Here is a 19,998-nt window from a genome sequence, read left to right on the forward strand (position 1 = left end):
ATCATCTTTTGAGTAAAGGTGACGACGTTTAACTAAAAGAAAAGAATAGATCAGAAACTAGAAACAGGACATCAACTGTTTCTGATAGATATGAAAGCAACGGACCACTTTCATCCATACATTTCCCAAATTCTAGTAACCAGGCTATATATAATGTAGCACTTGCATACGCGTGCACATGCACACATGGTACATCTTTATTGAAAGATAACAATACACTGTCACGAAGAACTGAACACTGCATGATTAAAACAAGCTAGAGGATATATGACCAAACCACGTGATTAGGCTGCCGGGAACGAACCATTCTGGGATTGAATTATTAGAAGTTCTTAGGCTATCGAGAAGTAGCAGTTCGACAGCTGAACGGAGAAGGATATGTTGTCTTAATGTCTTTAGCCATCAAGACATGGCTAGCCGCCTGTTGCCTGGACGAGAGAAAACAACCTGCACGCAATACGTCGGCCAGTCAGGCATCACAATCAGTACCTGGAGTACGACCTCCTTTTCCATAAAAAGGGGAAGGTTCGGACATAAATTTTGTTTAAAACTTTGACCATTCATATCTTTATAAAATGTTTTGATTTGATATGTGAAAATCACATGTTTAGGTCTTTCTCAAGAAATCACTTCCGTTCAAGTTTTATGATTTGCTACAGTGGAAATTGATGACTACTATATTTGAGCAGGAGACCATGCCGATTTCCATAATGTCATCTTTTTAAGACAAGAGGGAGTAAATTATCTCCATCTGTCTGGAAATAACGTATGTACATGTACACATATATACATATCTACCTGGTAATCTCCAAGTGCTCGTGACTTGAAAGCAGCCGCAGAGTATATGAGGTAAAACTCCCAGATACGGAGGAATCTTTCATCAAAGCCCAAGGCCAAAACTTGACTGCAGCAAGAAAAAGAAAGCGATAAGAAATTAATACTACTAACTGAGTAATCAATCATAACAGTATAATCGTGTTATGTGGCTGCTAGGGTTTGGAAGGGAGAGAGAGGGCTGCGAGGGCGCGAGAGGGCCGGCCGGGGGCCTTGCCCACGGCCGGTGGCAAGAGGGAAGGGATTTCCTTCTTAATTCTTGCTTGATTACATTGATACATCTCCTCTCCATATATAGAGAGGTTTACTTGACTCCCAAGCAAGGCTTACTTGATCCCTAAGCAAACCATAAGACTAACGGGCCCAGGCCCATGACGTACTCTAACACTACACCCCACCTGGACATGGAGCTCGTCCTCGAGCTGCAACCTAAACAAACCATGACTCGACGCAACACAACCCTAACACCTAAAAATGAGCCTTTTACATCTCGGCTTGTTTTATTACTCTCAACCTGAAATAGACTGGGACGCTTTATTGTTGACCCCTGAACATAAAGTGGACCCCATCCGCCCGTCGGACGTGCACCCGTACAACCACCTGGATCCCATGGAAACCAGCGGGACAAAAGGAGCCCGCGCGGCGGCCGGCGGCGGAATGTAGTGGTGCTACGCGGTGCGCTCCTGTTGGTGAGACCATGCCTTCTCCCCGCCGGATGACTGTCGATGGCGCAGACTTTGAGGTCGCTGCCCGCGGGAAAAACAGCATGTTCGCCGCCCGTGGGGGAAACCGCACGCCCAAGATCCCCAACGCAGCGGACGAGATCGAGGTCCCTTGCGCAACGAAGCGCAACTTGGAGGAGCTGCAGCTGCAGATCACGCATCTCCCGCACACGCCGACGCACTAGGAGGCCGCGCGTAGCAGCCTGCAGCCTCACCGCCGCCGACACGTCGCGGATAGCGATCCAAGCCGGAAGCGGTGACGGCGACGGAGGGAAACAGACCTGGTGGAAGGGCATCCCGGGCGGTGTCGATGTAGAGCCCGGGGCCAAGGTCGCTCCCACACCGCCGAAGGCGGGGACGGCGTTGGTGGCGGCAGCGGCCGGCCGCTGCGGTGTTGGTGGCGACGGCAGCTGCCGCTGCCGTTGCGGCTGCCCACCGAACGGCAGGGATAGCGTCGGTTAGGACAGCAGCTGCAGCGGCGGCGTTGGTGGCGGCGGCAGCTGCCGTTGCCGCGCAGCGTCCCGGTGGGGAAGAAGGCGGCCGGCTGCTGGAGAAGAGGGACCCCCGGCGCCGAGGAGATGGTGGACAGCGGCAGCGGGGACTGCAGCAGCCCGGCGTCGGGTGGCGGCGACGACAGCAACAGCGGCTGCAGCGGCCCGGTGATCGCGGCGGAGGCCGCCTGGTGCGTCGGCCGCCACGCAGCAGCAGACCGGCGGCGGCGGAGGCCCGTAGGGGCCAGCCAAGTAGAGGTAGATCTCCTGGACCGCGGTGGCGAGATCGCGGAGGGCTGCGGTGATCTCCGCCGGGGAGAGAACGGCGGGGACGTCGGATTGCAGCGGCGGTGGGTGGGAAGAACTCGGTGGAGGGCTGGACATGATCGAACCCGGGAAAACTGATACCAAGTGTTATGTGGCTGCTAGGGTTTGGAAGGGAGAGAGAGGGCTGCGAGGGCGCGAGAGGGCCGGCCGGGGGCCTTGCCCACGGCCGGTGGCAAGAGGGAAGGGATTTCCTTCTTAATTCTTGCTTGATTACATTGATACATCTCCTCTCCATATATAGAGAGGTTTACTTGACTCCCAAGCAAGGCTTACTTGACCCCTAAGCAAACCATAAGACTAACGGGCCCAGGCCCATGACGTACTCTAACAAATCGTCACAACTGTAACAAGAGCATTCAATTGAATGTACTATATACTTACTCTTTGTTGGCAATGAAGTTGTCCCTCCAGTGTATCAGAGTTGTGTAATAATGGGGCCCAATATTCTCCACATGCTCTATGCTACAACATTAGGGATAGTGTAATTAATAAGCCAGCCTAGATCCATCCATGACCATGCATGAAGTAACCAATTAATCAAACATCGATCGATTGATGTGAAACGTACCAGAACCTTGATGCCGAGGTCATGGCAGCCATTACACGGGCCAAAGAAGGAAGGCAGCCGCCAGGGAATATGTATTCTTTTATGAAATCTGGCCTTTTTCTGTATTGCTCGTACCGTTCCTCTGCAATTGAGATGAACTGGACGCACAAGTAGGTATTTGCAGATAAAGGTTAGTTTGTGATCGTGTAAACCTAACTAAGGACTTGTGTGGATTAGGTGTTGACAATGATATTTATCCTGCAGTACTAACCTGGAGGACCAATATGCCATCTTCAGCCAAGTGAGACTCACAGATGGCAAAAAACTCGTCCATGTATTCATGGCCAACATGTTCGATCATACCGCTGATATTTACTATATATCAAAGCTAACCCTCTTTGCTAAAAGGAGATTGATTTGGCTACTGTTCACTTCACGGTTTACCAAATCAGGATTAGCCACGTATAGATTTTGTCCTGTAGATAGACTGGGTACTGTAATAAATTTGAACAAGTTTGCTGAAACCTCAGGATCCGGGTTACTGTTAAACGCCATCTACAGTACCAAATTAACAGTACCAGTTTTGGGAGTCAAAGCGGTGGTTACCATCCCCTCACCGCTTTGACTGGATCCTCCAGAGATTTCCTGACCTCTCCCGTCTCCACGTCGTGTCTCTATGTGGAGTTCTCCACCAATCTATTGACCCAACATCCCACAAACACGGCGCCGCAGGACCTTCCAGTTGAACAGATCCTCACCGGCAAGAGGCCATGGCACAGGAGGCGGGCCGGCTTCCCCCAGCCCCCTGCAGCTTTGGCCGCGTCATCGTGCTGCTTCAGCCGAGAGGAATTGGCAGGCCATGGCCCATGGAGGCATCGACGGCGGCGCGCTGGGAGGGTCGGCGGCCGGGTTGGCGCTGGGTGAAAGCGATAATTGCTGTCGGCGGCCGAAGAGGCGGCGGTGCTGCTGGTGGCGCCCCCTTATTCTCTCTCCCTGGCAGCGCAGTGGAGGAGCTTCCAGCTCTCCCCTCCTCCAGAGTCCAGAGGCGGCTGCCGGCGTGGATGAGAATCTCGCCGCCATCCTCTTCTCCCCGACCTCATGTATTGGCTATAGACAGTGCGTGTGGTCACCGGCGGAGCGGCCGGATTGGAGTGGGGGCGGTCAAGCTTGCCGACCTCCGCTATCCCTGGCCGCCATCGCGATGCGCGTTTGATGTGTCGTCGGCCTCCAGGGAGTGAGAGCAGCCGTTGACGACGAAGTCGACCCAGGAGCGGTGGGCGCGGAGGTTTCGGTGGATAGCACGCCAGCGACGCGCCATAGGTACGTGACGCCTAACTCGCTGCGGCCAAGCTCCCTGCAGCCTTTGGTCGCCGCAGTTCCGTCGCGCTGCCCAAAGCTCCCTCCCGCCCCTGCTCGCTGCGGAGTTCCTCCGCACCGCGCGCAGCTCTGGGCCACCCATGCTGGACGCGAGTCCCGCCACGCCCCTGTTCAGCTCAGCCGCACCTATTTGCGGCAGAGTACTGCCGCGCTGCCCGCCCCTGTTCGATGCTCAAGACGTCGTGCCTGCACTCGCCTGGTGATGCGCGTCCGAGGCGTGGTCGGCCTGCAGGTCGTGCACCGGGTACGCCTCCAGGTCCTGCATGGGGAAATTCTTCTGCTCCTGGAGGAGGGCGTTGTCGGAGGGCTGTGTCGGCTGTATCTTCTGCCGACTGAGCCTCAACGTATCTTGGCCTGTAGGTCTCCAGGAATCCATGGTTTTCTGAACAATTTGGAAATGAGAATACCACTCCGTTTGTACATGAAGAATTTTTTTCACGTTTTCCAGAAATTTACATCTGATTGATACAGCTGTGTCCCGATCTGCTGAAGCAAAACTGACCAACATCATTTTGTGACTTCATTTATCAAACCGAATCATAATTTTGAGAGCTAGGTTGTCAGTTTGTTTTCTGAACCAAGCTAGCCCGACCAACTACGAGGTATAGTATTCGATGCTAAAGTCATGACCTGACTCCAGAAATCTTCATGCTCGCCAAACATTTTAATTAGCTCTATAGAGTAGCTCATGCCTCAGCAGATCTACATTTTATATGTTGGATCTATGTGGTGCCAGTCAGTTAGTTAATCAGTTAAGTCGTCCATTCAGGCTAACTGTCTGCTCAATCTAACGATGAACTTAGCCGACTAAATAGGGTGACTATTTCAGTGATTAGTCAGAATTTGGTCTAAAAATGCATTGCTCTGGTGAGAGTAGGAGTAGTACTAATTATATTTTGTTTACTTTGGCCTACTTAATATGTCGTATCTGCTTACTTATAGCTGCTCATTTTCCTGTTATTAATGTAATGCTGCTTCTTTCATCTGAGGTTTCAACCAGCATGTTCTGACTTAGAAGTCTGTTCATATTTCTGATTCAGAACATCAAAGCATGGAGCACCATCTGCCAGGGCTGTAAAGTATACATATGGTTGCTTATTTAATGGCCTTCTGGCTATACTATGATGCATCTGTTAGTGGTCTGAATAAGAGCTAATATGATGGCGCCAACAAGTAACAGTGTTAGTTCAGTTGTACAGCATGTGCTGACATATGCAATTTAGTCGGTATTATTTGCTACTCATTTTCATGGAGCAAAATCAGAAACCTTCTTAATAGCAGCCTGGCTATTCCAATAGACTCCATTTCTTGAATGAATTTATTAGTTCCTTACTTCTTGGTAGCTATCTAGCATCACTGCTCTTTTACTTTCTGCTTTTGTCTTGCAGATAACTGTTTGAAAGTGATATGCTCAATGGTGAGTTCTCCAGTTCTTGGTGCAGGTGTCTTCGACTTCATAGATTTGTAATCACCGTGGGGAGTAAATTTAGACTCTGCACATCAGGTCATTTTGCTCAAAGGATAATTTCATATCTTTCCTTTTTCAGTTATGTGCTAAAATGTTTGGTGAGGTATCATCTTAGTATAGTCAGGCGCATCCGGTTGGTCACCGTCGCATCTCTAATTCTATATATACATTGTGCGGAAGACATTGCCCATGGCTTCTTGGTCCCTTGCGATGAAAGCTAGGTATGCTATCTCTTTCTGATCAAAGTTATCTTATCCGTGAGTAAAAGAAAACTTTGGTCTATTGAGAAATTAATGGACGGAGTTTTCCTGCAAAGTAGCATTCAACCTTATCACCAATCAGTGTGACGGTCCATGCAATTGTGGATGGGTGAATTACAATGGATAAAACTGCCTTTCATTAACGTTGGCTACTTATTCGTTAAGAGTTCTATATATACGATTCATATCTGAAGTTGTGTTGATCAAATTAGCCAAGTCATATGCTTGAATAAATTTATATTTGACATGCTAATCCTTTGCTCATATGCTACATAGTGTAATATTATATATCAATGCGGACAGAAACCACGTGTCATTCTTTATCTCTTCATTAGCAGAATTTCTCACTTCCATATAGATGCAAGTTAAAGTATATTTACTTTGTTGCATAAAAGATGCGGTCAGAGTTTTACCCATTATTTTTTAGAGAGCATTTCTGTTGGGTTGCCTTTTGATGAGGTGTTTCAGTTTCCTGCCGTTCTTTATTTTAGAAGTTAGCTCATGGTAGTCTATGCCATGTATGTTCACTTTGTGTGTCCTCTGTTTCAGGTTTGTGTACTTATTTGTGTGCTCATTGATTTGTTTGTGCATAATATATGCATCACCATCTATTACTACGGTTTTATGAGTAATGTTTAAAGTCTAATTCCATTCCTCTTTCATGAACAAAATTCGTACTTTCATCTTCAAGTGGTACTGACTTCGATTTAGTAAAGCTGCAATTAAGCAATTTAACAAGTTTACCTTCATATCTCTCCTGTAACCGTACAACCAGACCAATTTAAATACTGCTCCTTTTGACTACTTTTCATCTGCAGGACCACTCTGCGGCTAAAAGGTGTTGTAATAGCATTATTTTGGATGCATTTGCCATTTGCCATGATGTTTTTCTTCTTAGGATTCTTTTAATTGTCTTACAGTGGGACTCATGTCTTAGTGTGTATTTTCTCGCGTGTCCATTTTTTCCTGTGTCAGATCACAACTTATATTTTACTGAATAATACTGATTAGTAATTCAGCACTTATTAATATTTTTACAGTGTGGCTTTCGCGTTACATTCGGAAATCATGTTGCTGGAGAAGCATCGAGGGACCTTGCATGCTGAGGTATATAAGGTGCTCTTCTTGGTTAGGAATTTTCAACTTCGTGATGGCAGTATTCGAAGAATTGATTGGACCTACTTATATCATGTAGCAGCTGTAGCTTGTGTCCGCATGAGTTTTTTGTAGTGGAAAGTCCAAAATCAGTAATGGTTGTTTCTGAGTGTTTTGGCTTGCTCCTACGTTGGCTGGCAGTTATGTTCTACAGCCTGTAATCGATGTGGAAGTGTTATGTGTTTTCCCTTTGAACTACAGCTGATTTGTGTAACTTCTATGTTTCAAGTTTTTTTTCTCTTTTTGAGACAATATCATCTTCTATTCTTCACCTCACAATCTCATCATTGTTGCCAACCCTTTCCTGGGCCTTGCTGGAATTCTTTATTACAGCAGGCAAAGCCCGAAGGAAAGCTGCTGTCCCCTCGGCCTTCTTCCTTTTCGATGAAAAAAAAATCGATATCTCATCATAAAAAATGTTACTTAACTTAACGGGCGCGGCGTGTCGCCGCGCTGAAACTTCCTAGTTTAATTTACAGAAGAGGAATATGTAAACACGGGTATTGTCCAAGTCACAGTGCGCATCCATAATAGTGTTAGTAATGCTTACCAGCTTATGATTGCGTCATACTTGCAAGGTGGCATTTTACGGTAGTCACACAGCAGAAAAGTTATGTGCTCCTAAAAAATAAAAACAATTGACGGTAGAATTTTTAGCTACACTTTCACCCTACCCAAGTAAAGGGTGGAGGTCTGGAGGATAAAAAAGCTAAAATACTCGCACTAAACTTTATCAATGAACACATATGGTGGAATGGTGATTAATTACTGCTAAACTAGTAAACTGGACAGGTCTTGCGTAAAGGAGGGAGTAACATAGAACTAACCTCTAAGCCAGCTTCTTTTACTTTTTTCTCAGCGTATTTAAGCTGCTCCTCTGACAAAGTCACTCCAGTGTATTTGCAGCCAGTTTGCTTAACCACTTGTATAGCTAAACTGCCCCAGCCGCTACCGATATCAAGAACATGATGCCCCGCCTCGACTTTAGCCTTTGGTTAAACATGAATTTTGCAAGAATGAAGTACCATCAGATCATGTTCACAACATTTTCTAACTAGTAACCAATATGATGACACAATTTCTAGAGATATGGCAGTATTACCTTTGAGATTAGAAGGTTAAGTTTACGTTGCTGGGCTGCTTCTAAGCTTTCATCCTCCATCTACCAGTTTAAGTTTAGTCCATGAATTAATAAAATTACGCTACAACATTTACAAGCTGCAGAACAAATCACAAGATTTACAAACCTTGAAAATTGCACAAGAGTAAGTCATCGATTTATCCAGAAAAAGCTTGAAAAAATCGTTACTCTGCACACATATATAAAAAGACGGAACTATCAGTACTATTTGGTTTGTTATTATAAAAGCGTGGAAAGTAATGAATGATAACAAATCTTTTTGATATGTTCGGAAAACAAAAATCTCAACTCAATAAGATCGGCAATAACTATGGTATTACAATTGACCTAATCAACTAGGTATCTTAATCCAGATGGAATGTAATAATAAAAGAAGAGAGATGGGTACTGACAAGATCATAGTGCTGAGAGATATTTCGACGAGTTTGTGTTGCAGTGTTCTTCCTCGAGACATGGCGCAGAAAGTTTTTAGCATATTTCAAATTAGCTATTGCATGCAAGGGTGTCCAAGCCCTGCACACCCAAAAAAATCATATACTCCGTACATGATTAGTCAGAAACGCATAGATTCTCAGGTACCACGTCATTTTTATCAAAGAATTCATAGGAATTTAATTGAGAAATGAAGTTTTCAGAACCCTTTTCTGGCAATGCCGCGGTTCCTACGCGCATCTCTGTTAGCGATGAGAATCTGCAAAGAAATGGATCGTGGATTTGATCTGAAATGAAGAAGAAATAGCTCTAGCGATAAGCTCGTGGACTTTGGTATAGTTTTACCAGGATAAGATTCAGAAGGCCTTCTCTCTTGTCAACAAGAGAGTAACATCCATTAATATAGGCTTCTGCCCAGCCAATGGTCCCTTCTGTTGTAACCTGAGAGCCATGATAAACACATGTAGTTCAAATGAGAAGGTTGGATGAAGCAATTGCAGTGTAGTATGAAAAAGTGTAGGCAGAACAAGAGAAGAGAAGATTACCTTCCAATAGAACAAGGGGTCATGAACTCGTATGACAGATTTCACATGGCATTTGTCGCAAGCCTTACCAAAGCTGAACACACTACCTCCTTCTTCGACCAATCTGCACAAAACTATCATGGTTAAAAATATTCATAATTAGATGCGACGTAGTACATTGACTCATACAAGGACTCACATCAAGTTGCCGATGGTTATGTACTGGTTAAAAAATCTTGCAACAGCAAGGCGTGACCCAGCCTCGGTCCATGATGGAACCATCTGCTTTGGGTTCAGCATAAGCTCACATTTCTTTCCAAGCAAACCTTGAGCTGCTGCTCTCCCAGACTGCATCGATTCAATATGGCCAACATAAAAATACCTCACATAACTATTTCATCAAATAGTAAATCTAAATTATGCCACTGAAACTAAAATCATATATGTCAGGGTGGTGCCCCCATAGATGAATAAAGGAGAAGCTTGGAAATCTAGTAGCTAGCTTGGGCCATAAGCCTACTAGAGGTAAGCAAGAATATGGTTAGTTATGGTTATGATAGGATTAGGTATGTTTAGCGTTGTTAGAGATTAGTTGTTTACAGTCTAATAGAACATCATGTCTCTAAACAGGGATCAAACTCTTTGATCACTAAGCAATGGGAATAATAAACTAGTAATGCTCTAATCATAGTTTCTGACTTGTGTCCTTGTCATCTTTGGCAAGAATCAAGATGGCTTGTCAGCTCATGACTTGTCAGTTGTGCCCAGGTTAGCTGTCAACTCACAACAATGGTGTTCGATGGGGGCACTCTATCTCTGCTGTCTAGGAATAAACAATGAGATGTTTTCGTGCAGCAAATGCCTTATCCAGTTTGCCGCTCTCTTTGTGGAGATTGGGCCGACAATGCGTGAGCATGGCCATCATCTCTTTCCATCTTTGTTGACCACCTTTCCGGCATGGGAAAGCGGTGACAAGATTCGCCGAGAGGAAATGCAAGACAGGTCTAAATGACAAAATGCACAGCTTGTGCATGCAGATACCTTCAATCCATCTTCATGGAATCCATGACCTGCGATCCAAGGTAGATGAGACATTTGAGACCTAATGTTCTTTAGCTCATTTCACACCTAAGTTCAGTAATGTAGTAAAAGTATATCATACATCTAAATGCAATTTGTAACAAACATCTAATCCACAAACTGGAATTCATGAAACAGATTACCTTGATACGCCCCACAGAACCATATTCCTCTCTTTCCCTGGATCTGATCAAACTGAAGATAAGCCTTCGCCGCAGCCACAGACGGAACAGGAAGGCTTGTAGACCATTTAAGCAGTACGTGATTCGGAACACAAGGGGGGTTGAGTGTCACGAGGAAAGGCCTGATGGATTCAATTTTCTAGAAGTGCAAAAAAAAAAGAACAAATATACCATAGTTAATAATTAAGTAATCCATTCATACAGCTAAAGGGGCTAGGCTTAAGCTTCTATTTTGCTGCTATTCTGTGCTACAGCCTGCTCTACAGCGTGTTATATCGTGATGAAAATCTTGCTGTAGGGAAGTTACCTGAATATGGTTTAGCCAGTAAGTAACAGAAAACCCGGTACTAGTTACCCCTAGGAAATTCCAGGCGCTCCATGCCGACAGATTTCGGGGCATCAAATTTTGATCACAGTGGAGGTATATGTCCCTATGTGTCAGACAATTAGTAGATGAGATCAAACTCTATTGATGCGTTCATTTGAAAATAGTAGGCAGGTTTCACCTTTGGACATACTGACAGGCACCTAGAATTTTCAGTTCATAATGTGTAGCTTCAGTTCCTAGTACTTTGAGAGAACTAGGTGCACGGACCCCAAGGATGACACTGTCGTATGTTTCCTCTGAACCATCATTCTCCAAGACCCTGTAGCCAGCTGTCAAGATAGAGTATTGTTTTAGTTAGTGGATCAATAATATATATGATGACACCCACAATGTTTGTACAGGCAACAATAAACAAACAATAACGCATGTACCTCCATCAAAACTTGAAACAGATTTTACCAGACAGCTGGTTTTTATTCGACAGCCCATGCTTTCCAATTCTCCTTTTACCTTGTTTACATACGACTGCGAACAAGCCTTGACAGTGGGCAACTGGGCGTGACGAAACAGCTGAGAGTGCAGCGACATAGTCATCAGCTTTCAAAGACAAATTAACTATTAAGCATTCAAATGCAAGAGGAAAGGAACATGTATACAAAGTTTTGCTAGGCACCTGAAGAAGATCATGGTTACGGAAAAATGACAGCACGAAGAAAGCCGAGAGGCTCAAAACACCTTGTGATGAACATGACCAACTGCCTGCGCAGACCGGAATCTGCACCAAGTATATATTTTTCAAAACTGCATAAACGAGACACAGTGTGTTTGCACACTCAAAAACTTCTACAAGCTAACATAACCAGCTGGCCTTACCACCCCCTATACCCATCCATGTTGCACTGATTTTACTTATAATAATTTGAATTTTTTATCAAAAAGTTTCATACTATAGGAAATTGTAGTTTCCCTTCACAGTTTTTACATAACTGCCCAAAAACACATGAAAAATCATAAATTGAGTAGAGAAATTATGATGTTAGATTTTGCAAAAATAAAGGGTTGTTCGATACGCTAGAAAAAAGGCATAAGCAAGTAGATTAGAAGCAGTACAAGGTAAGCCTCTTGGAATGAGAGGGAATATCCATGCGACTGAATGAACTGCCCCAATGTCTCGCTACGGTCCAGATCAGGGTTATTCTCATGGTACTCCAGGTACCTTCGTTCCAAAGATCAGACAAGCAGATTAATTGTTATCATATATGAACACAAGGCATAGATATATGTAATGGAAGTATTATGTATGCACATGTGAACTGATGGACTGGACTGCTTACATCAGAGCCTCTTTCTTGAACCTGAGTATCTCACAGACCATGCGCCAAAAACTGGTTTTCAGTATGTTGGCTTTCTGCGCCAAGAGGCTCGAGATACCGTTGCCATTGCCCCACTCACATCCTCGTCCGCCACAATGATTTGTACTCACTGAGAACGACATGTCTGATCTCTCCATCTCCACCCCGAGCCCTTCTAACCATTCCATCATGTGGGGATATGTTACCTGCATTATTTTGATGCATATGGCACAACAAATCTTAATGAGCAACAAAAAAAAGTACTCAATCATATAATTTAGAGTTGCAAGGATCCTTCCATGTTTAGTCAAAATTACAACCAAACATGCACATTAATAAGATTGAACGCTCAGCTCGTGCCTAGGAAGAGCTTCATGTGCAGGTAGGATTCAACAATCCAAGATGCTCACCGGGTTGTCCCAAACAATCACTGATTGTATCAGACAAAGTAGAAAACGATGTTTAGATATTTACCAAACGGAGTAAACTGAATGGAATAGGGATAGGTGAAGTTCAGAACTAGGAACGTTCGCAAAAAAAAAAAGTTCAGAACTAGGAAACAATGACTGCAACTCTACAAGACTAATCCAAATGGGCAAACGTATATGTAAAGCTCAGATCTTAATCTGGAATCGCATCACCAATATCAACTACTCCTACACTACATCAGTTTGCAGAGAACAGAGATTCAACCAACCGAATCCAATTGGCGCGGACACGCATTGGGTCGAGCAGAATCATCGGTGCCGAAAGTGACCGCCGTGGTTTCTTGGGGCCACCAGGGTCGGCCTCCTGGGCGTCCATGCAGGCTGGTGGAGTGACGCGGCGGCGTCGGGCGGCGGCAAGGAGAGGTGGTGGAGACCTGGGGCAAGGAAAGAGAGTGACAGGCGCTTGAGGCGAGGCAGCGACGTTCAAGGCAGCTCGACGCATCGCGGCGACGGCCGCCGTTGGTGGTGACGACGGTGTGTGAGCGTGTGCTGGAGGCCAGGAAATGACGGCGACGACGGAGGCGGCGGCCACTGGAGCACAGGGCGGTGGCCGAAGCAGAACGGGCGGGGAAGGCAGGCGGTAGAGCCAGGCCCGACCAAGCTGGGAGCCCATACCCAGGACTGCGGTACAAAGCCGAAATGAAGCCACTCCCGAAACAAAGCCGGCCCATATATCCAATCTGCACCTACATGTGATAACTATCTCAAACCAACCAAAACGATTGCATCACGCACGGAGGCACAGAGCGCCTGCTAGGGGCTAAGAGAAGGAAGTGGGAGAAGATCAATCTTCTTCGGCTCCCTCTGTTTTCATATTTTTTTTCGAGGTCGCAACACATTTCGGGGTAGAACTTTCATATATGTCACCAAAAGTATACGATTGGATTGATATTTGAAAGATGTTTCCAACAATATGCTTTTGGTGTTATATAACTTATTTTTTATTGATCAAATTGTTAGTCAATGTTTGGGCATACAAAAACGGAAGGAGCGCATCTAACTTTGAATTAATTTCTATTAGCACCGGCTCTATCCTCTACTTTCTTGCGTTCTCAACCCCAACCCGGCGAGTGATTTATCTTTTTTTTTACAATACTTGTAGCTGCTGCATTAGCGGTTCACTCGGTCTTGGATGCTCGGATGGTTGGATTTGTGCTAATTTACTGCAACGTTCAGGTGTCATCTCTCTTTTTCTATTCTATCAGATATTATTTTCTTACATAGCTTATCATGTGGTCTTGGATGCTTGGAGAGCTAGATTTGTGCTAATTTACTACAACGTTCAGGTGTCATCTCTCCTTTTCTTCTACCAGGTGTTATTTGCCAATCACAATTTATTGGATTTTTATGCATTCACATTTTTTAATATATGTATGAAATCGATTTTTCCTCCAAACTGTTGGACCTATTCATGGTGTCCGCCATTGGGTCTCTAAAAACCCCGAACCGGCAATGAATAGACCTCATGAGGGGTCAGGGGAGGAAGGAGGGGTACGGCTTGGGCTATGCAGGGAATTGCTGGCATTGAAGATTTGGGTTTTGCTTCGATTTATAGGGAGAAGTGTCTTATGAAGTGAAAAATATTTCATCAAATTTTTGAAAGAATTTAGTGAAATAACGATTTTCGCTAAAATACGAGAAAACTTAATACCGATCCAATTTTTCTACCATATTTGAAAATTCTCGTACATTAAAGTTTTAAGAAACAGAATTCAAGCATAAAAACATCTATTTCGCATTAGTCTAGTGGTAGTGGAGGGCACATGTGGTTATACGAACTGTCCTGATTTTGACTTCACGTCTTGTAAGCTAGTTTTGCTAAATTAATTTAATCGCTAAACTTTTGGTTTGACAAAAAAATTGAAATTTTTCAAAATTTCGTTAATACTGCAAAATTTGCTATATCCAGCAGAGGGTGAGATGCAGTACACCAAGGAGGTGGAGCAGCCGCATCTTTAGGCTGCCAAATGCTAGTTTGATATATGTTTTTTTAAGCTTTTGGAACTATAGTTCCCTATATTATAACAGTAGTACTACTTTTTTGGACATGTTGTTTTGGCTCATAGGTGTAGATGCACCTATTATGACAAATGTATTTTAAATTTATTTCAAAATATTTTAAAAAAATGAAATAAAAGTGTGTATCCTCACATTCTATGTTAGCTCACAAAAGTTTGGCATGAAAAAACATTTTGTGTGCACTATATAAAAAAGATTTAAAAATTGTCTTGTTAAAAGCTATTTTGGAGCGTCGAATTATTATTTTTACACTGGCCACAAAAAATAATACTTTTCTGTGAAACTTTGTGCGTGAACATAGAATGTCTAGAAGTACACCCTGATATTTTTTTCAGAATTTTTAGACATTTTGAAATAGATTTTTAAATAGTGTGTGCATCTACACCTATGAGTCAAAGTGGATTTCCCGAGATCTAGGCATGTCATGTGCAAGGTTTTTTTTATCTCAAGCAACTTGTTTATGTAGGCATTAGAATGACTGGTTACTGCGAATCTCGGAGCTCTCGGTATTTTACCATCTGAGTTGTTTGAATTCAAAATTTTAATACTATACATAAATATAATTGATACCCTTACTCCCCCATACTACTTACACGGTGTAGTGGTCAGCGATTTGCGCCTACAACCATCCATGGGGTTGAAACCCCACTCGCTGCATCATAAATATTTTTCTTCAGGGCTAAATAGTTTTCATTTTTATGTTGGGAAGCACCACCTACATAGAGAGTGAACTTTCCAACAAATAATGGTGCCGGGAGAAGAAACCAAACCCACGAACCCCAGTGTGTCTTGCCACCACACCCACCTATCCCATTTGTTATTATTTGATCTTCTTTTAAAGTTAAAATTAAACTCATTCGAATTTATTCTAGCGGTAGCAATGTTTTTTGGAGGTAACAAGAACTTCGATTTTCATGTCGGTTACTGAAAGTCCCGCTCAACAAAAAAATAGCCATTGGACCGACGTCGAGGGTTGCAAGGAAAGCCTCCCACCATTGATTAATGCTCTGCGTGTGAGGCAAAGGCGGTAGAAACTCGGTACCGATGAAAAATTTTCTACCTTTAAACTACGAGTAAAACACAACTACACATCACAACACCTAATGAAAACTAACTATTACACATGAACAATTTTTTGGTATTAACGCATTGCAAACTTTTTTGCATTCCTCCGGAAGCCATAGTGCTTTCTACCCTATGAACCATAGAGAAATTTTCACAAGCCTTGTAAACAGCATCGTCGTGACAACTGTGTTGAATATAATTGGCTAGTCCTCCTCGAATAGATTGGTCTTTTGGTTGAACTGGCTAGCGCATGCAATTTCACATGGTATCGGACCTACAAGGTTATGGGTTCAAATTCTAGCCAATGTAGTATTTAAAATAAATATTTGCGACCTTCCTAAAAAAATCCAAGAATACACGTCTAAAACCTGTGCGAGATCTAAGAAAAAAAAGACCCAACACTAGCGCATGCAGTTTACAAGCTGAACGTTTATGTGTACTTTTTTCCGAAAATTTCATCTTTTTTTCCATCAAAAGCCATGATGTTTTCTTCCATGTGAATAACGGGGCAATTTTCACAAGACAAGTGTCGCGGCATATGATCTGTATGTATATGAGGTATAAACACATTTGAAAAACGTAACAGTTAGTGGTGACCATATAGAGTTTTCTCATGCACTCGCTAGCAAAATGATTTGTATATATACATGGACATAACACATAAGTTGAGAATCTAAATCTCAAAACCCCCCACGGGATGATCGATTGAGAAACATGAAGCGACCTGGTTGAAGCTCATGAAGCCGAGGTCGAGTTGGACCTCGCCTCCGGCGCCGTCACTGACGGCCACCGTTCTGGCATGCCCGCCGAGGCGGTCGTCTTCCTCGTACAGCGTCACACGCACGCCGCCTCCGCTCGTGGCGAGCAGCTCGTGCGCCGCCGCTAGCCCGCTTACCCCGCCACCCACCACTGCCACCCTCATCCTTCTATGCTCGATCGGCTGGCTCTCTCGCTCTGCTATAGCTCTGATGTGCTCTTAGTTTGTCTACGCGCGCCCTCCCCTTCTATTTAAGCTGCTTCATGGTCTAGTGTGCGATCGCAACTTGCACAATGTCGGCGTACGACGGCACATCACGTGCATGTCTGCATGACACTATAGGCGCTAGGTTGCTTGATTGCTTCCATGCCGCGTGGTTTGCGCAAGGATATCGCATGCTGCAGGAGGATTGGATGAAACAGTAGGAGCTGCACCGCTACAGCGTTTTTCAGTACTTGCTGCAGCGTCTGTAATCGTTCTTGCATCGCTGCTACTCCGTACAATTAATAAAGCTAGCACGGCGTTTTTGTGTTGATTTGCCGCGTGATTTTCTCTACCACCTCTCTGTACAATCTTTGATCATTATGCTACAGTAAATGTCTTATTGAACACATAATGAATCGTCTTGAATGCAATATTCTGCCATCGTGCATGCTTACATCACCAATGTAATATAGTAACATCTAAGTCTGTCGAAATTCAATTTGGCACATAGGAGGATATGTGCTCATGCCCCCGAAAAAACATTTCAGAATCTCAAAAAAGTCCGAACGAGGACGTGACAACAGGCTGATGTCGCGGTTCGCGAGGACGGGCGCGTCTCGGTCGCAGCGTTGTTGCACTGAAGCAAATCATGTGTAGCTAGCTAGATCGATCGGTTTGGTGAAGACCAACGGCCGCGGCCCGGTTTTGGATGCATGCATTGCACATCGGTGGAGCCTACCCTAGCACGAGTTTTCCTTTTGCATTTGCTTGGGTTGTTGTATGCTTTTGCTGAGGGAATAGCACTTCACACCACATGTTAGAGCTAAAGTTGCACAAAACCACAACTTCCATTTTGTTTTGCAGAGAACACCACTTTTCATCAATTGTTGGCAGAGAACATAATAGTACTAATTAGAGAGCCTAATTAATAGGCCATTAACTAATTGGGGCCCACCTTCAAAAGCCTAAACCAAGCTGAAATTTATCAAGGAGTTAACCACAAATATGTAGCACAACAGCTTGTAGAAATCTAGAAAACGGTTTCATATTGCCCATCATCGATCTCCTTTCCATTGAACGGAACATCTGCATGATCCTCTAGCCGAAATTTTGACACATCAGACAACCTACCCCAGTGAAATGCCAGAAAAGACCACCTCTCAGTGCATATGCCAAAACTAACGTGGTGGCACGCTGACCAGGCGACACATGGCGTATGCCGCCACCGGGAATGGCGGTACATTGGGTTGGTGGCCTGCCGTTAGACGCTCCGTCGATGGGCGGGCCTACCACCGCTGCCTGACAGCTCTAATTGATTCCTAGGCTGACTCCTATGATTTCCATGCTCTCGGTATTTGCCAATTTGGTACTGTTTTTTGCACTTTCAGCTCCGGTAGACACTATGTTTGTATAGAAAATGGATTGCATGATTCCCCTATGGCGGCAAGGCCTGCCGCCACTGGCTATGGCGGCAACCTCCACGCGTCGCCTGGCCAGCCGTGCCGCCACGATACTTTTGGCATTTGGATTGAGAGGTGGTCTTTTCCGGCATTTCATCGGGGCAGGTGGTCCGATCTGTCAAAATTTTCCTCCAGCCTAAACAAAGATAAAAGTTGGTTATTGTTGTGCCCAATTGAACTTTGGTTCAACCATAATTCAACTAAAAAGAGGTCAATTCAAATCGTTGGGTCGTTGAATCCCTGGTGTGGGTTCCAAACCGTGTCGAGGGTTTCATATCGAGTGGAACGGGTGGGAGCACATACGAGTCGGTCGCATTGAGTAGAGGCTGAGCATGACTTGGGCTCCTAGAGGTGGGCCCCAATATGTTAATGGCCTATTAGGTATCCTAATTAGTAATATTGTCTTCTCTGCAAATAATTGCATGAAAAAATGGTGTTTCGTGCAAAAGAAAACTGAAGTTGTGATTTTGTGCAACTTTAGCCCCAACATATGATGTAAAGTGGTATTCCCTCGCTTTTGCTTGGGCTGTTGTATGTTGCGCACTGCAGCTGGTGTAGCCGTAGGTTGTGCAGTGCACATTCTCACCTGGGTGGAGAATACTTGCCTCATGTTGCATGCTAGCTCCAAATAAAAGTACACGTGAAAAGAAGGCTGCAATTGTTACGACCCTTGAGTTTGGGTCGCTGCGGACTTTCACTTGGATTTTTAATCACACCGTTTGCCAAAATAAAATATCATGATTGTCATGCTAGGGGCCACGATAATAAGGTATGGCTTAGAGTAAGCATTCGATAAGTAAGAGACGGGTAAAAATAAATCAAGAAGTCCCATCATGCAAACCTTAGGCTGACCATAGTGCTAGTATCTTAGATCGTATCATATATTCTAGGTCTATAAAAATGTTGAAGTGGCATATAATTAAAGAGGAAAGATAGGTTTAGAGTAACATACTAGGTGGATATTGTATCATAGTGCATATTACGAAAAAAATAAATGCCAAATAAATCTTGTACATTGGTTTACATAGGGATCCTACAAAACAATAAATTTAAAAGATTATGATACTACCTCCGGTTCGGTTTAACAGGCACGCACGCAATTCAAGATAAACTTTGACCATTGATTTGGTCAACAAAATATAACTTTTATGTCTACAAAATATATATCGTTAGATTCGTATGCAAAAAAGTTTTCCAATGATATAATTTTTGTGTCATTTATTTCATATTTTATTGACTAAAATAATGGTCAAAGCAATTTCTTAAACTACGTGCGTGCCTGAGACGGAGGGAGTACTACTCTATAATACCACCAACTATAGAGATATTATTATAGACAAGTATCATATACATGATACTAGTACACAATACTATGTACTATGATCAGCTTAGGTAGAGAATAATGTTCAGTGCTATATTAATTAAGTGTTAGACTCCAATCTTTACATCGATGCCCGCAAGATAAGCTTCGATTTCCATGGGATCTGCCAAAATGGCAGTGATTTGTTTCCTAGCGTCTATGGCTTGGCGTCCTCATTGTACATATATGTTCTTTACAAGTTTTAAAGTGGTTGGCATTTTTAATAACCGTTCATCCAGCCTGATCTAACGGTTGTAAATAGATGGAACCAAACTGACGAAACCAAGAGTATGGAAACGGAACCAAAATATATGGGACCGGAACCACTAATATTTTTTACGAAAATTATAAAAAACGAGTGTCCTTTTAAATGGCCAAAACATCCGATAAACTGCACGAACCTTAAGCAACACATAAAATATTTT

At 43.8% G+C, this 19,998-nt stretch overlaps 1 protein-coding gene and 1 long non-coding RNA gene across 2 annotated transcripts; one reads left to right on the forward strand and one right to left on the reverse strand.

The window, feature by feature from the left end:
* Positions 1-402: 402 nt before the first annotated feature.
* LOC124670896 lies at positions 403-16,714 on the reverse strand. Its single transcript, XM_047207362.1, has 23 exons — positions 16,517-16,714; positions 12,203-12,426; positions 11,979-12,084; positions 11,542-11,643; positions 11,300-11,438; positions 11,047-11,197; positions 10,848-10,971; positions 10,502-10,679; positions 10,320-10,348; positions 9,478-9,626; positions 9,300-9,402; positions 9,100-9,195; positions 8,961-9,013; positions 8,715-8,835; positions 8,429-8,491; positions 8,284-8,343; positions 8,009-8,170; positions 7,732-7,802; positions 3,193-3,286; positions 2,943-3,079; positions 2,756-2,836; positions 799-904; positions 403-447 (listed from the first exon to the last, which is right to left on the reverse strand). Exons 1-23 carry the CDS (start codon positions 16,712-16,714, stop codon positions 403-405), a joined length of 2,592 nt encoding a protein of 863 aa, XP_047063318.1.
* Positions 4,546-7,376, forward strand: LOC124678277. Its single transcript, XR_006994403.1, has 2 exons — positions 4,546-5,987; positions 7,067-7,376. It is a non-coding gene; the product is annotated as an uncharacterized LOC124678277 (long non-coding RNA).
* Positions 16,715-19,998: the final 3,284 nt, after the last annotated feature.

This window comes from Lolium rigidum, chromosome 7 (genome assembly GCF_022539505.1).
Source record: "Lolium rigidum isolate FL_2022 chromosome 7, APGP_CSIRO_Lrig_0.1, whole genome shotgun sequence".
Lineage (NCBI taxonomy): Eukaryota > Viridiplantae > Streptophyta > Magnoliopsida > Poales > Poaceae > Lolium > Lolium rigidum.

Bases quoted from the DNA above. Each gene is read 5' to 3' on its own strand.
- LOC124670896 (XM_047207362.1), bottom strand. From the start codon at position 16,714: ATGAGGGTGGCAGTGGTGGGTGGCGGGGTAAGCGGGCTAGCGGCGGCG. The intron at 12,085-12,202 runs GTAAGCAGTCCA...TTTGGAACGAAG, and splicing joins TTCAAGAAAGAGGCTCTGAT to GTACCTGGAGTACCATGAGA. The intron at 3,287-7,731 runs GTAAGCATTACT...AGTAAATATCAG, and splicing joins TATGACGCAATCATAAGCTG to CGGTATGATCGAACATGTTG.